General features: G+C 40.2%; 1 protein-coding gene across 1 annotated transcript in view; it reads left to right on the forward strand.

The window, feature by feature from the left end:
- The window catches only part of LOC101851775, a gene marked incomplete in the record, with an annotated part of 239,242 nt that extends 227,156 nt beyond the window's left edge, over positions 1 to 12,086 (forward strand). Inside the window, 14 exon segments of the mRNA XM_005088889.3 lie at positions 323 to 441; positions 870 to 986; positions 1,520 to 1,625; positions 2,200 to 2,471; positions 3,047 to 3,160; positions 3,553 to 3,673; positions 4,241 to 4,342; positions 4,917 to 5,057; positions 5,660 to 5,794; positions 6,173 to 6,403; positions 6,858 to 7,019; positions 7,469 to 7,642; positions 8,159 to 8,337; positions 8,997 to 12,086. Coding sequence (XP_005088946.3) covers positions 323 to 441; positions 870 to 986; positions 1,520 to 1,625; positions 2,200 to 2,471; positions 3,047 to 3,160; positions 3,553 to 3,673; positions 4,241 to 4,342; positions 4,917 to 5,057; positions 5,660 to 5,794; positions 6,173 to 6,403; positions 6,858 to 7,019; positions 7,469 to 7,642; positions 8,159 to 8,337; positions 8,997 to 10,350 — 3,327 coding nt within the window.
- Between the last annotated feature and the right edge of the window lie 4,641 nt (positions 12,087 to 16,727).

The following is a 16,727-nucleotide window of genomic DNA, read 5'->3' on the forward strand; positions in this document are numbered from 1 at the left end:
TAAAATTAACTAAATCTACAGTTACTGCCCCTTGCATACCAGGTACACTGTGGAGTTCAAAATGTTTATTACAATGTGGTTTTCTTTTTTTTTTTCTTTTATATGTTCTAAGCTAATTTTTAATGCACAGTCTTCCCGTTCTTTTTCAGTGACATTGTAGTGTTCAAGTCTGCCTTCCAGCAGTTATATATATATTTTTTAAATTTGTGCATTAGTCTTTTTGTCACCATTTCCATTGTCACTACAAAAATTTAAAAAAAAAACATTCATGCTGTATAGACCTGAAGTAGGATTATGACATCATATTTTCTTTGTGCTCCAGGGTGTGGCGGCAAGATCAAGGTCAAGGTACCTGCGTTTTGCCGGGCCTCCTCAAGAGAAGCAACTCAAGTCATCCAGGAAAGTCCTCATCAAGCAGAAGAGAGCACTGATTTTTCTCAGGTTGGTGTGTTGTATTTTTGTAGAAACATTGGTAACAAAACTGTCTCTGATTCTGGCGTGTTTTTCAATGAACCTAGTAGGCCTAGTGAAGACTCTGGATGAACTAAAATTTACAGTTTGAAAATATTTTTCTGCCAGAATATTTTTGCTAATGACACAGAGCATTGTTGTTTATCTTTCATGGCAGAAATTTTAAAGGAGTGCAAAGATTTCTGAGATTGATTCCGGAGACAAAGATTGAAAAGTGTTCAAATAACAGGGATACGAAGACAAAGAATAAAAAGTGTTCAAACGACAGGGATATGTCTGTCTGTAATAGTTATTTGTGTTGTATTATACTACGAACTGCTGTAACTTCATCTATTTGTGATTGTGACTAAAATGAAGTTTGTCTAATGTTATGGTTTGGTTTTATTTCTATATTTCAGGGACTGTGTGTCATTTGTCTTTATGTTTGTCCTGCTGTGTTTGATCACGTTTGGGAAGGATGGTTCCAATCGGTATAACCTCAACAGTGCCCTGAGGAAAGCGCTCTTGGAAAAAGGGTGAGTGCCATTTTAAATAAGATCACACATGCATTATTTATCCTCCCTTAAAACAAAATTGACTCCTGCTTTTGCCAATGAAGATGTAGGCACACAACTGTAGCCTACTTAACACAAATTTATAAAAATAAAAAAACATATCTGTTGGAGTTGTGGAATATGGTATGTGTAAAGTTGTACTGTAGACAAATGGACACTTTAGAACTAGCTTGGAAGTAATATTTGTGTAGCTCACAAATTATTTCATCCAATAGTATAACTGAAAGATCTGTATACAGTTCTGTTAGTTTGTTCCTACTTTGATTAAGTTTAAGATACCTCCAGTTAGAACAGACATTAAAAAATTCTTAAATGGAAATGCTGCATATACTGTTTTTGATGGTTTGTTCTCTTGTTTGGAAAAATGTGAAGGAAATGTGTTCAAGTCTGTTGATTGTAGTGGATTTTGTTGTATGAGAGGCATGTTCAGCTGCTGTAGTTGTGTTCCTTCTGCAATAACATAATGTTTAACAATCTCACTTTGTTTGCTCCAGGGCCGGAGGAGTATCGTTTGAGCGCCTGGGATCTCCGGCCCACTGGTACACCTGGAGTCAGACAACGCTGCTAGATGTCCTGTACAAAAACTTGCCCGGGGATAAGGTGAGGACTAGATACTTTATATATTTTTTATGTTTGTACGGTAGTCTCTCAAGTCGTTTTCATATTTTGTAAATGTTTTGTACTCCCATCTACATATTGACTGTTCAGTATATGAATCCATTATAAGATAGCCTATAAGTCACTTTTCAAAATTGGTGGAGTCTTTCACTAAGCAGTCGATATAGTTTAGCTCATTTTGGAGGCAGTATGTCTCCGCCTTTCTTATAGAGGCCTACCTGCATTGTGTAGGCTGCAGCCCAGCCCAGCAGGAACACAGAGAGATTCAGTTCCTGTCTTTTCCCTGTGAGAATGGAACTCAATTGTAAAGAGAGCCAAAAATATGATCATTATAAGATGGACTGATATCTAAAATCATTTTTCTTTGGTCAAGTAAACTTTACAAAGAGTCTAAGCCCAAGCCTTTTTTCTCATGTATAAAAGATCAGTTTTTAAAATAACGGAATAACGGGGGTGGGGGTGAGGTCCAAGGTTGATAGTAAAATGTACTTAATCTTTGTATTTCGTTGTCATTCCATTATCTCAATAAACATCACGTTCAATTCGTGTTTTCCAGTACAAGCCTGGCAGTAATAAGTTTGGCAGCCTGATAGGTCAGGTTCAGCTACGTCAGCTACGGGTGTTGCCTGAGCCCTGTCAACGTATGCCGTATATGGAGCTGGACCAGAGCTGTATCTATGCCTACAACTACCGCAAGTCTGACCGCAGAGATGCAGGACAGTCGTGGTCATTTGTGGATAGCAGGAGCTGGGAGGTGGACCCTGGCCTGTGGGGTCAGGCTGGCTGGTACGACTCTTCCGGCCTTGTGCTCAGCTTGAACCGCTCCAGGTAAAAATGACGTTTTTGTAAAATATTATATTGTTCCAATGTGGAAATTTTGGTTTACAAATGGGTAGTGCAGTAAGTGGGTACACTAGTTCACCAACTTTTTGTCACACAATATCACACCAGTACAGATAATGTTACATAGCTGGTTGCAGCATCCTGTTTTTGAGTTTGTGTTACTGTGTCCATCTCAAAGACACTACTCAGTGATCACTCCTATGAATGCTGTATTATCAATGTTGGATACTCTACATTATTGTGGGACTGAGCACGCTAACTATTCACCTACTGGCGTGCCTGTGTTAAACCTGTGTTTTCAATTGACATTTTTGCTCATTCTGAGCTTCTGTTTAATTTTCTTTATTTTAAATCTTGGTCTCACATATTTTATTACTTTTTCAAAACACCTTGCTCGTAGTGTCCTGAATCTGAAGTAAAGATTAGATTTAAAATTGATGGAAGTGAAAGGTAAATTTATGATTTCTTTTATAAGAAAAGAAATGAAAGTGAATTGTCTTTTCCTGTTCCTTGGTGAATATGACCTTTAAAAATAATTTCTGATTTATCTCCCTTCCCAGAGCTGTTGCAGAGAAGCAGTTGAAGGTGCTGGAATCCCAACACTGGCTGTCTGTGCAAACCAGGGCTGTGTTTGTGGAGATGACTCTATACAACGCCCCCTCAAATTTATTCAGGTATATACTGTAATATATATGGTCAAACCTATTTAGGTAAATAGATAGTTCACTTCTCTAATTTAAGTGTGGTAAAACTGTTGAACTAGCAAGTAAAGTGCAGACTTTTTGAATATTTTTATTTTTATGACTCAAACTTTTTTTAACTATGTAGTGTTGTACTGTTCCATTTGAAATTTTACCACATTAAGCTTGCAATTCTTTTTAATTGAATCACGTCTGTAGTGATGGTTTGACAGATTTTTTCTCTCAACTCAAGAGAAAAGTTTCTGAAAGCTTTTTTTTAACCGGATAAAAAAGAAAAAAAATCTTAATGAAAAGAAAGTAAGGCTATATTGTGCTTTTTATTTGAAGTATTTTATGAGTTTGTCCCTGTTTCTGTACTCTTGCAGTTCTGTGACAATGTTGCTGGAAGTGACGCCGGCAGGAAAGATCTTCACTTCTGTCACGGTCATGTCGACGCATGTGTTCCGCTACGTCACTATCTGGGACAACATTGTGCTGGGCTGTGAGGTGAGTGTCACGACAGGATTCTGCCCGTCAGCTGTCTCAGTATGCTCTTGTTTTGGTTGTGGCCGCCTTGGTGCAGTTAACTTGTTCTTTATTTATTGTTAGTGTTATCATCATCCTCTAATTTCTGGAATTGAGAGACACAAGATATTGGTTGGTTGGCAGGTGCTCTGGAGTGGTTTGCTCCTTCTATGCTAGCAAACATCTATCTCCCTTTTTAAAGATATATGTTACTATCTAATAACACATCTATTCTTCAGCACTTATGTGACCTTATTGTTTTGCAAGTGCCGTAGAACTCTTACTTAAACTGAAAAGACACAAAATGATGCTTCAAAGTGCAGAATGTCCATTTTTTCCTGCACTCACTGAAGCCAACTTCTACAGGGGGAGTCCGAGGGGCGGTGAGAAAATGTTGATTAGTTTGTGTGTTTAGAAAGGAAAAAAAGGTTCGATTTGACATATCTTGCTTGAAATATCCAGTGAAATGAGAAATTTTTAAAATTTGTGTACAAAAAAAGTTTGATTTGAAAGCAAGTCAGTACATTGCTTCTCCTACTTGTTCCTCAGCTGCTGTACATTGTCATAGCTATGTGGATTTGGTGCCGGGAGCTCAAAGTCATGATCAAAATGGGAAGGTCGTACTTCACACATTTTTGGAACTTCATTGAGGTAAGTGCTGATGTCAAAGATTTTGTCTGTGGATAGTCTTATGTCAGTGGTAGGTCTTACTGCTGTAGTCTCCCTCTGACGTTTTTATTTTCAACTTTTTCCTTAGCACCAAATGAAGGATTAGTGTCAATGGAACTCTCTGCACTGTCACTTATGACAATGTAGATCTTTGTTTTTTTCTGTACCCCTGGTCTTTCTACGGTCATTATTATGCTGATGTGCTTCCTTTCACTCTGATAAACTCGTCTAATGGTTCCAACTGCTGTACCCTCCTTTTGTGGTTTCTGTCATTTTGTCTTGCTTTTTTCATAGAATTGTGCTCTGGTGTGGTTTGCTCCTTCTTTCCCATCAAACATCTATCGTCTTTTTCTCCCCTACTTTTTTGTGTTTGTTACTCTCTTGTAACACCTCTATTCTTCGGCACTTATATGACCTTATTGTGTTGCAAATGCCTTAAAACACTTACTAAAACTAAAACTTTCATAGAATTAAATGACTATCATTGTGTTTATGGCCTCTCTTTACCTCAGTGAACTCAGGTTAATTCACTGTCCTCGTGTGTTTTCCTCCCCAGCTGTTTGTGAGCTGTACCTCCATGACATACGTCGGCTGTTACGTCTATCGCTTTGTGCTGGTCTCGGAGACGGTGGAGTTCCTGCGGAGCACGTTCTATGAGGAGTTCATCAACCTTGCTTTGCTGACCTTCTGGGATGAGGTAAGCCACTGAAATGCCTCTCTATTCGTCTGTCTTTCTACAAGTGTGAGATTTTTTTGGGGGGGCATCAAAGCCTTGTAATTAAGATAATCAAAGTAAGATTTAAATCCCTTCTGTACAAAATTTATGCTAGATGTTCATGTTAAATATCTCATTTCAGAGTTACGCCAGTGGGTGGTTGGCGGGTGCTCTGGTGTGGTTTGCTTCTTGGTTCCTATCAAACATCTATTGTCCTTATCTCCGCGTCTTCTTTTTTATGTTTGTTACTCTCTTGTAACACCTCTAATCTTCTGGTGCTCATATGACCTTATGCAGTTGCGAGCACCGTAAAACCTCTACTAAAACTAAACTAAAGATTTACGCCAATAAGGTTCATTTAGAATGGATGTTCCCTTAAGGTTTGTGTTATAAAACTGTCATAAGTATTGTAATTGTAATGCTCAATGATTCTGTGGGTTAGGCCTACCTATCCACCTGTGTGTAAGTTTTGCAGGGAAAGGAAGGGTTCAGGAGAAATTAGGGGAAACGACTGAGTCTGACAGCCAAGGTGTTTGCAGCTCGTTTTTTTTACTCATTTCTCCGTATTTGCTTCCTCCTTCCAGCTCCTGAGAAACCTGCTGGGCATGCTGGTGTTCTGTGCTATGCTGAAGCTGTTGCAGGTGCTGCGCTACCATCAGCTGTTCTGGCGGCTGCAGACAGTCTACCGGAGGTGCAGGAAGGAGATACTTACTGCTGGTGTAAGTTTACATTTTTTTTCTCTCTCTCTCTCTCGAAGAAAATTTTGTTTGAAAAGTTTGCTTTAATTTAATCCAACAACCACCTGTCTAAGACAATCACCTGTTCATGGACTGAGTAAATAGATGCATCTTGTTCTAGCAGTAATGCATTGAAATTTGAATAATAAAAAACTATGTAATCTAATCCAGTCTCTTCTGGACAGGCTGTTGTATCTTTGATAAAAGTGCTTCCCACAGGTTTCCTAGAGTTCACAAAAATACAAATGAGGGTATTTATATGGTCGACTAGATAGGGGCGAGGGAATTATACTGATTTTGTGTCTTAGAAGCTATGTAGTTAAGTGATTGGAAATATGCGCCTTTTTCCCTTCCCTGCAGGCCCTGTACCTGAGCCTGGTGATGGCCTTCTCCAGTCTGAGCTGTGGCCTGTTTGGTTCAGTGCTGCTCTGTGTGCGGTCACTGTGGACCAGCATGTTGACCATCTCAGCGCTGTCCGTCCGGGCGGTGGACTGGCCCAACGCCATCAACTCTGTCTCTGACCAGGCTCCGTGGCTGCCAGTTGTCTTCTTGTTCGGCTACACCTTGTGCCATGGGCTCGTCTTTACCTATGTAAGTTTGTCTGCTAGCAGATGTGCCAAATGGTCAGCCAGCTGATTAGATGAGATAAGCCCAAGATTTAGAATTTTTTAATTTTTATTGCAGTGTCTTAATCTTTGGTATCAGTTGCAAGTTCTTGAGAAATATTTTGTTGAAATTCAAATTCTAAATGCTGAAAAATGCAAAAAGAGTTGATAGATTTGCTCATATCCTATACAAAATTCACAGACTCAGTTAATAATTTATGGTATTCGCATTAGAACATTAGTCCAAAGTGAAAAGTTGTTGACTATATTTTGTTATGACACCTCATTCCTTAAACCAATTCTATTCTGCCTTTTCACTTTTTGCTTCAAAAGTAATTCTTTTAGTAAGATGCACTTTTCTATGATATATATACATGCACAAATTTTTTTTTTTACTGTATACATCTCATACTAATTTTGTTTTCTATTCATTATTTCAGATCTTTGCAGCGTTGTCTCACAGACTGAGGCAAACAAAGAAGTGTAAGGTGTTGGCCATGCCTGGCAGTCAGCTGTTTGCCTTCTTCTGGGACCAGGTCTTGAGATGGTCGGGCTCTAAGGTGGAAATGTCCAACATCCAGACTGATCACACTCTGCCCCCGGTAAGAAAATGATGGCTGCCATTAGAAAAACGAGCAAATCCGATGTTGTTTTCTTATCTTTCCTGTAAAGAAGGGTCTTCCAGAGTAACTCACTCAGTTTCCTTGTGACCGCTATGAAAGATGTTTATTCTTTGTCTTCTTTTGAAAAAGAAAATTTGGGTCTGATGTATTTCATTATAAGCGAGGAAATATTATTGTCACAATTTAGAATAATCCACTGTTAGAGTTCAGCTTCAGTGTGATGTAAAAAATCTTTGATACAGTTTGCTTTGATTACAGTAAACTGATTTACAGATTAAATCTGGTCTCGGTTGTACATTTCAAAGGATTATTTTTGGAGTTTGGCAATGTTCCCTTTAATTCTTCTGCCTTTGCTGTTAAGTTCATGCTTTGTGGCTAAAATACGTGTGAGCTGGATTCATGTGAGACAATGATGTGTGTCTTTCCAGGAGTTCACCATGGCTGAGATCCTGTACCTGGTGGAAGAGCTGTTGTTCCGCATGAATGCCCTACTAGGCACGTCGGGCCTCCCAGACAAACACAACAGCTTCACAGACTCGGACTCCACGCCCAATGGTGGCGATGACGGGATCTCTAGTGGGGAGTCAGAGATGAGGGAGGAGGTCAGTGTTATAGGCTTGTCATGGGTTGAAATGATAAAAGAATAATGTATGTGTTTATTGGTTGTTGGCGGGTGCTCTGGTGCTTTTTTTTTCCTATCAAACATCTATCGTCTTTATCTCCCCTTTTTGTTTTTTGTGTTTGTTACTCTCTTGTAACACCTCTAATCTTCGGCACTTATATGACCTTGTTGTGTTGCAAGTGCCGTAAAACACTTACTAAAAAACTAAGAAGACCTCTCTAACCGATGCTTCTCTCGACCCTCTCAGTAACTTCTTTAGTTCTTTCTAGTTCACCATCTCCGTCTTCCTCTACGTTACGTATTCACACATTCCATACACTTCCGTACATGCTTAAATAAACACACACAGGCTGTAGAGGTGCATATACTTACTTTTATGCTTGATATACATATAATTCTTCATCCAAATTTCAATGTGAAAGTACTACTGACAGAAAAGTAAACACTCCTCTGCTAAACCTTTTTGCTCATCTTTTCCCCGTGACATTCTCCCCAGGAACACACCATCCACTCCGCCATCGCTGGCTCATTGTTCCCGGAGGGGGCACGTCTGGAGCACAGAGTACAGAAGATTGAGGACAAACTCTGCTCTAACGAGCCTTACCTGGCACAGCTTCTCAAGCTGGACAGCATCGGCGCGGATATCTTGTCTGAGGAGAAGGAGAAGGAGATACGGTGAGACGGGAATTTCAAAGGATGCTTGACTTGACTTGATTTTCATAATTGCAGGGGAGTCTGCTTACATCCAACATGGTTAATCCCAAAACAGTGGTAAACAGAAAGAAAATAACATCCAAAATTTTCTTTCCATTTATTTTGACAACCTGTCTAAAATGAAACTCAGCTAAATTGAAGATAATTTGGCATCTTGCGGATGTCAGTTTAAGCACATTCAACTGCATGTTTGTCAGTTCATAATGCATAACACAGAAGTGACTCTGTGACTCTTAACAGTCTTTTTTAGCTTGTTTTATTTGTATTATTACTGCCCTGAAGACAACCTCGGAAAGATTTTTTTGTACATAACTGTGGAGAGTCTTGAACATCTTTAAGGCAGACTTGCCCCATGAAGCGCTTTCAGCAAACTATTGTAGCAAATTATTTTCTGGAGGATGTAGAACAGTGATTTTTAGGAAGATTTTAGTGTTTCTTTTTAACATTCCTCATCTCTCTGCCTCAGTGATAAAGACAAGCCTGTAAAAATCATTTTCAAAGCTGTTACAATAAAGCCTACCAGACAAATATTTCAGTTTCTCATGTACGTAATTCATATGAACTTGATCTGCATCCTTACAAAATAGTCATTAACGCTTTGGAAATCTTTATTCCCCCAGGTCAAGGCTAGAGTTTGAAATTTTCCGCCAACTCCAAATGCAGAGGCAAGAGTCGTCTGTGTTTGATGTCAATGACCAGCCTTACGCTGCCTGCTCCGGCGCAGATCCTCTGGTTAATCTGGCGTTACCTCTGGGGAAAAATGCTGGACCAAACGGCCGTGATACGGCGTGTGAGCTGGGAGACAGCGCGCTACAAGAGCTGACCAGTAAGGTCCAGCAGCAGTGTGGTCTGGGGGCCAGGGCCAAAGAGAGCAGCCTGTCCTCAAGCAAGACCAGTCCAGAGTCTAGCTCCTCCGGCCAGGACTCCCCACAAGATCTGCGGCTTGTCCATGAGGCCGCTGCCTGCCCCCTGAGGCCAGTCCGTGATGGGGCCGTGGGTCCTGCCAGGCCGGCCCGGGATAGTTGTGCTAGTCACCCCAAGCCTGTCTTGTTGCTGCCTCCAAAGAGAAGTCAGAGCATGAAGGTGCCGGGGAAACAAGGCGGCCACTGTCCCCTCACAGACGGCATCAAAACCCACAAACAGTGGTTAGATCTCTCCACTACCAATGAAATGGCCCGAGAGGCCAGACTAAGGGCCAAGTTTCTCAAAGCTGGAGCAGTTAGTCTCCAGAGACCAAAGCTTTGTGATAAAAAGGACACATTGATTGGGAGTGTTTCTAGTCATGACAAACGACCAAAGAGTGATGTTCATGGCAAACAAGATTTTAGTCTTTTGAAGCGACCGAGTGTGAAAGGAAAAGATCCTCGATCAGAGAACCTTTCAAGAGGCAGAGAGAAAGACCAACGAAAAGTCGAGGCTGGCTTGTCAGTGGCCGCACCCACACTCCACCCATCATCGGGCAATGCAAGCCCACAGAGTTCTGAGAGTGAGCGCGGTCACCGACGTACAGATTCCTCGTCGGGTCAGTCTGGCCATGAGAAAAATGAGGCGGCTGCAGCAGCCAAAGTTGCCAGCAAACGGCCGGAGCTGCCTCCCAAACCCACGTTCAGCCACGGCGTTCTCCCACCCATAGAGATGGGCAAACCTCTGTCTGGCTGGAGCCCCAAGCCCAAGCCGTTTACTTTTATGCCAGAACTGATGAGCCCTATTGGAGCAGAGTCGAGTTCGGGCTCCGAGCCTGAGGCCACCTTGTCCAGCAAGCGAACAGCACAGGGCAGACGGAACTTGCGCAAGACCAAGTCTCGGGGTAAGGGAAAGGGGAATGAGGGGGGCATCTCCTCGCCCATGGTGCTTGCTGCAGACTTTGCCTCCAGCGGACAGAGTGGTGGCTCGGACTTTGACATCATCATCCACCCCATACCTTCTGGCATAGATCTGAATGACAACACAGTGCCTGAAGAATTGTTAGAGTAGTCACTTCAGGCCCAAAGAAACCCTGTGTCAGAGAAGTTATTTGAATAGTTGCTTTGAAGTAACAGATGTAAAGGGAATCAGTTATGTAGTCGTAATTTTTTTGGTGTCTGTTAAGGAAGAAAATCTCAACACCTTCATTCTAATTAGTTTTATAGTTAACATGTATGCTGGAAACTAATAATTCAGTATAGCTGTTTTATAAATAAAATTGAAATGCTTACTGGAGCATAAGAGAATTGTTGTTATGTAACGAAAGAATGTTTCACCTCAGCTGATATCTTAAACCAAAAAAAAGTTTGTACTTGTGTTTTTGAGTGCTTGATGAGTTGATGAATTTGTTTTTGTGACTGTACTGTCCAGTGCAGTTTGTTTTGCCATGCTCTGTACGGCTGTGGTGTCACAGACAGCTTTTCTGTGAGGCAGGTTGTAGCTGTGAGTTTGGTGACCGCTCAAAAGCATGATCTGAACCAGCGCAGCCGTGCCTCCCAGTAGACTGTTTGTGGCGTGTGCCACAGTTAACGGTAGGGAGGGCCAATTTGTAGCCGACCGTCTTCTGATGCCTGATTGGTTTGTTTTGCCATGTTGTGTTGGAGAATGCTTGGCCTATGAATTCACTCTCCAGCCATGAATTGCTCATATGCCCACAAGGCATACCAACTATGCTCTGTTGATTTCAAAAGGTGCTATATATTTTATGACATAACCTGTTAATTTTTTTGTATACAATGATTGAATGCATGTTTCTTGTTTGAATTGTTGCAAACTTGTAAAGTTTTTTGGGACAGAAGTACATATCTCAAAATTTATAAGTCGATACTTGTAGGGGCAGATGATCTTTAAGAACTTATATAAAACCTTATAGGGTAAAACAATCTTTCTGTGGGCATTGAACATTTGAACCTTAACAGCAGAGAGATGCTTCTTTTCTTATGTGAATACATCTGTAAGGACACCAAGCCTGAAGAGAGCATCTGGGATAACAGCCTCAAATTTCTGTGCTCTCCCAATGTCCTGTGAGAGTCTGTCTGATGGAGCGGAGATGCACATCTCTTTCTCTTGTGCCAAGTGTCAAGGCATGCTGTTATGTTCCTTAGAAAAAGAGAAAGAAATGTTTTTAGCGAAAAAGCAAAGGTGATTTTTTAGAATAGATTTCTGATGAAGCTAAGATAACTGTATTTTGTTCTTTTTGAGATACAAAAATTAAGTGTTAGTTCTTTTGTTTTTGACTGACGGTTGACTTTTATGTGTGAAGGAGATTTACATCTATAACACTGCACGTATGATTTCAAAAGGTGCTCTCCGTACTTACCGTTTACGATCATGTGATAATATATTCACCACTGTGGTATGTATTTTAGTGAATAATTTATGCAAAGTGTTTAGTAATTACATTGTAAAACTACCATCTTCCAGTCTACCATTATTTGTATCGTTTGTTCGGGAAAAAGTGATCTTGCAAAACTGTTCAAAGTGTGATTGAGGGAGTATGGTTTTGTATGCTCTCTTCCTTCTTTCTCACTCAGTTTCTATTGTTGTTGATTAATGAGAGAGAGGGAAGGAGAGTGAGAGAGAGTGAGAGAGAGAGAGATTGGGAGACAAATGAGGGTAAGAGGGATGGAGAGAGAGTGAAAGATAAGGAGAGAGAGATGGAATAAATGTGTTTTTACTCACTGCCACAGCCTGAGGCTGTTCTCATCATTAAAGTACGCAATAAACTGTTACATCATGCAACTTGATCTCAAAATGAGTTGTTATTTTTACTTTTATGTTTCTGGTTGATTGGTGTGTTTGTTTGTGTTCGTCAAATTTGAATGTTCTGAAGGACTCAAGAGTTGGCCATATTCTTACCCCTAAAGACGTTAACAACTGGCGTCTGTGATGTAGCATTTAGGTAGGGTTTTTTTTGTAGAGGTTTTACGGTGCTCGCAACTTCTTGTAGCAATTAAGCACTTCGCTTTTTGCAGGCAGAAGATCTGAGTTTGATTCCCGTTGGGGCGAATTTTAATAGAGTATCTCAATCTTTCTATTGGGACGTTGTGTACCCTCAGTCTGAGTTGATTCTGACAGGCAGGGCCGATGCCCACCTCCTCAATGACCTAAACTTTGTCCATTGGGCTGGGCTAATACTTATAAACACTTACTGGTACATTGAAATTATTGAAAAACTACTCTCAAGTTTTTAAAAAGATCAAGAACAGTGGGTGCTTGGTGCATGCTCTGGTGTGGTTTGCTCCTTCTTTTCTATCAAACATCTTATCGTCCTGACCTCTCCTTCTTCTTTTTTGTGTTTGTTCTCTTGTAACACCTCTAATCTTCTACACTTATATGACATTATTGTGTTGCAAATGCTGTAAAACTCTTACTAAAACTAAGATCAAGAACCTAGCATCTCTTGCTGAAATAGGTAATGTATAAAGAAAACTAAGCACTTGCCACTTGTCCTCCCACCCAATAAGACAGACAATGGGATCCCTTGCCCTCCCACACAATAAGACAGACAATGGGATCACTTGCCCTCCCACCCAATAAGACAGACAATGGGATCACGTGCCCTCCCACCCAATAAGACATGGACTATAGGATCACTTGCCCTCCCACCCAATAAGACATGGACTATGGGATCACTTGCCCTCCGACTTGCTTGATCTACTACATGTACCGTGGGTGGCTGGCGGGTGCTGTGGTGTGGCTTGCTCCTTCTTCCCTATCAAGCATCTATCGTCTTCTTCTCTCCCCTTCTTTTTTGTGTTTACTTTACTTTACTTGGTTGGAGAATAGGAATCATTGCAGGCGGCACAATGCTCCTCCCTCCTCTCCAGGATCCATGAAAGGGTCTGCCTGCTGATCGTGCCAATTAACAGCTGTGTGGATATTCTTCTGGCTTTTCCACGCAGGTTGCTGTCTCTTCCCGACCCTCAAGAAACACCAGCTTCCCTTAGTCTATCCATTGTGTGTGAAATGGTGCCTTCATCCTCTATGTGGTCTTTGAACCATGCTGTCACTGCTGCCAAGACTGTTGGTGGATCTAATTGTGTTTGCTACTCTCTTGTAACATCTCTAATCTTCGGCTCTTAAATAGCCTTATTGTGTTGCTAGTGTTGTAAACCTTTTACTAAAATGAAAACTGACCCACTAATCACGTACTAGTGACTATGCCTCCACTTTAGATCTTACTAGACCAACTACATGCATACTGGGTCTCCACTCTGAGTAGGGCCAACATGGGGACAGCTGTGACGTCATATGTTGAAGACAATTTTAACCCTGTCCGTACGCCCTGGGGTCATTTTGTACCCCTGGGGTTGTATTCTTCACATTTTAGAATACTTCAAGTACAAAAATCTCTTTGAAATTTTCAGTATTTCTCAAAAAATCATTTTGATCGACTGCTATGCAAAAAAGCGCACGGATCGCATCATCGAGTAAAATTCCTCTTTGGAAAGTGGTGGCACAGAGTTCCCCACCTCGTATGGATACGATAGTAAAACACGACTTAGGCCTACTGAAAGGGCTAATCTACATCTATTTTAAAAAGCGAGACCCCAACTAGAATTTTCGTTGAATTAACGTTAGGCTGAGATGAATATGACCGTGGTTCAAATCCCCAATGGGGCCTTACTTATTTCTTTAAAAATCTGGCTTTTCGTCATTTGGCTAAATCCAATCGTAGGTCCTGCTTTTTAAATAATTCTAATTATGATTTCGAACCTTTGCCTTCGGCATGCTGCACAACAGCAGGCCCTTGCCTGAGTTTGCTCTGTTTCACTACAGGGTACAAAGACTCATCTTGAAAGATCTGAAGAGCCCCATGGCAAAATGCACTCTTTACCACAAAACTGAAAAAAACAACTCACACTTTTGTTCTGAAAACAAAAGTAAGAACGAAACGCAATTTTATAATACTAAACTAATGTCGAGGGGGAATGCACTGCATTTTGAGGAAAAATAATATCTTGACCAGAGAACAATTTCAGGAAGCACAACCCCATAACCCTTCCATTGCGAGCTGGCATGTTCTGTTCTTTCTGCTGCTTTGTCCTCTCTACATCTCTTCCTGTCAGAATGTTGCCTCTGTTGAGCTGAATCAAAAGAGATGAAATTGCTTTCATCATCGTCGCTATCACCGTTGAAAAGAGACTTTGGAAGGTTTCAAACCGCTCGATGTAAATAACTTGGATGAAATATTTCCTTTTTTTTGGTGTAAAAGTTGCTTTAAAAGTTCCCACAGGAATGACATCCTCATTATTTTCATCATCATCATCATCATCATCATCATCATCATCATCATCATCATCATCATCATCATCATCATCATCATCATCATCATCATCATCACCACGTCCATCTTTCGATGCCAGATGTATTATTCCACCATCACAGGTCTCTACAAATTCTCAGCGTTAGATATTTTTTCTCTCTCCATAATGCTACGGAACATTCAATGTTTCGTAAAGATTTTGTATTTAACTTCCACTGACCAGCAGTGAGCTAAAAAAAAAAAAAAGAAAAAAAAAAGAATCAGAGCAGAAAAATAAAGATAAGAAACCAAAGGAGAGAAATAAAAAGGACACAAAGTAACTGTAACCCGTCTACAATTCAACAACTGTCCTTTGTTCTCTCGCTGTCAGCTTTTGTCTGACAGCTAATACCACCACTCTGCTCTTTGTGACTTTGTCTCTCTATTATTTATTAAGTATGACAAGCGCTCTTTGCCTGGTCTTGGTTCTGATACCTTTGGCTATGTCTCAGAGCGACGTGGTAGTGTAGTAGTAGTAGTAGTAGTAGTAGTAGTAGTAGTAGTAGTAGTAGTAGTAGTAGTAGTAGTAGTAGTAGTAGTAGTAGCTACGCTACAGCGCTTCGTGGTGTGTAGGTCCCGGGTTCGAATCCTATAAGACTCTTTACGGGATTTCTCACTGGTTGATTGATTCTAAAAATACTGTGCCCTATCACAATCGGCCATTAATGGGGGGGGGGGGGGGGGGTGCTGGTTTATAAACCCATCTCGGTAACTATGGCCGTTTTAGATAAAGCCTTATAGCAAGGAGGTATAACAGGAAAGCATATGTAAAATGTAACTTTGTTTGTTTGTTTGTTTAAACATACGGTTGCCATGGTAACGGCCGCCATATTGATAAAAAACAGCTTTCATAAAAGTAAACAGGATTTTTAATTTACCAACACATTGATAGATATACGCAATACAAAATTTCATACAGTTGGAATCTTGGATATCTTGAATAGGAAAAAAGTTAGAGATGGATAACTGACCTACCCCCTCATGTCTCTGAATTCGATTACATTATTGATCCATGCACCTCACTCACGAAAGCATCGATTTTATTTTCCACCAGTATAAAGTTAGGTTATGGTATGAATAACAAGTCCTGAAAATTTCATTGGAATAAAAAATAACATAAAAAAGTAGATGAGAAAAAAAAATCAAAAATTGATGTTTTGAGAAAAAACGACATTCAGTTACATAATAGTAAAAAATGAAAGTTCTTGGAGAGAAAATCTGAAAGATGATGATTGTAACACAAAGAATAAGCACTTTTCAGATTTACAAGTGATTGGAGTATTATAATACGTAAAAAATTCGGAGACCATAAATTGACACAAAATGGTCAATTAAAAAAACCTGTCCCCCCTCAACAATGCCGAACTGAGTGGAAATGGACGTGATTCTTAAAGTCTAGACAGAAGGAATAATATATCTGGTCTCTTTTGATCATCATTAGAAAAGGATAGAATAATGATACGTAGGGTGAGGATGGAGGGTCATCGTGAAAGTGGGGTTTTTTTTAGGGGGTGGGGGTATTTATTGATATATTGATCATTTGATTTGTGTATATTTAACTATAATATGTGAGGCAGCGTGGTGGAATCAGGCTCTCGTCAAAATAATCAAAGAGAAGAAACTTGCATTTTTCAGCAGGTTTGTGTATTTTCCTAACTTTTTTGTTTTTTGGCTCAATACCTTTCATGCCCAATAAAAAACTCATTTCTGTGTAGATTTTTCTGAAAAACTTTGATTAAAGGCACAAAAACTGAAAATTTTCAGTTACCACGGACTCTTAAGCTAAGGAAATAAGAAATCTTTGGCGACCATTTTCTAATTAATTTTACCTCTGAAAACAGGTGACCCCCACCTCCTTCATTCGCAAATATCTCGACTTGTATTCAAGATAAATGAATATTTTTTTCACCCAAATAAAGACAAGTGAACAAGCTTTAAGATGAAACCAATAATTCTACATGGCCAAAAATTGACGAGAGCCCGATTCCACCACGTTGCCTCACATCCTGTACGTGATTAATGTTTATTGATTTTTCTTATTTACATTATATTTATGTTTTTGTGTTATTCACATATTATA

This window comes from Aplysia californica, unplaced genomic scaffold (assembly GCF_000002075.1).
Source record: "Aplysia californica isolate F4 #8 unplaced genomic scaffold, AplCal3.0 scaffold00001, whole genome shotgun sequence".
In the NCBI taxonomy this organism is placed as follows: domain Eukaryota; kingdom Metazoa; phylum Mollusca; class Gastropoda; order Aplysiida; family Aplysiidae; genus Aplysia; species Aplysia californica.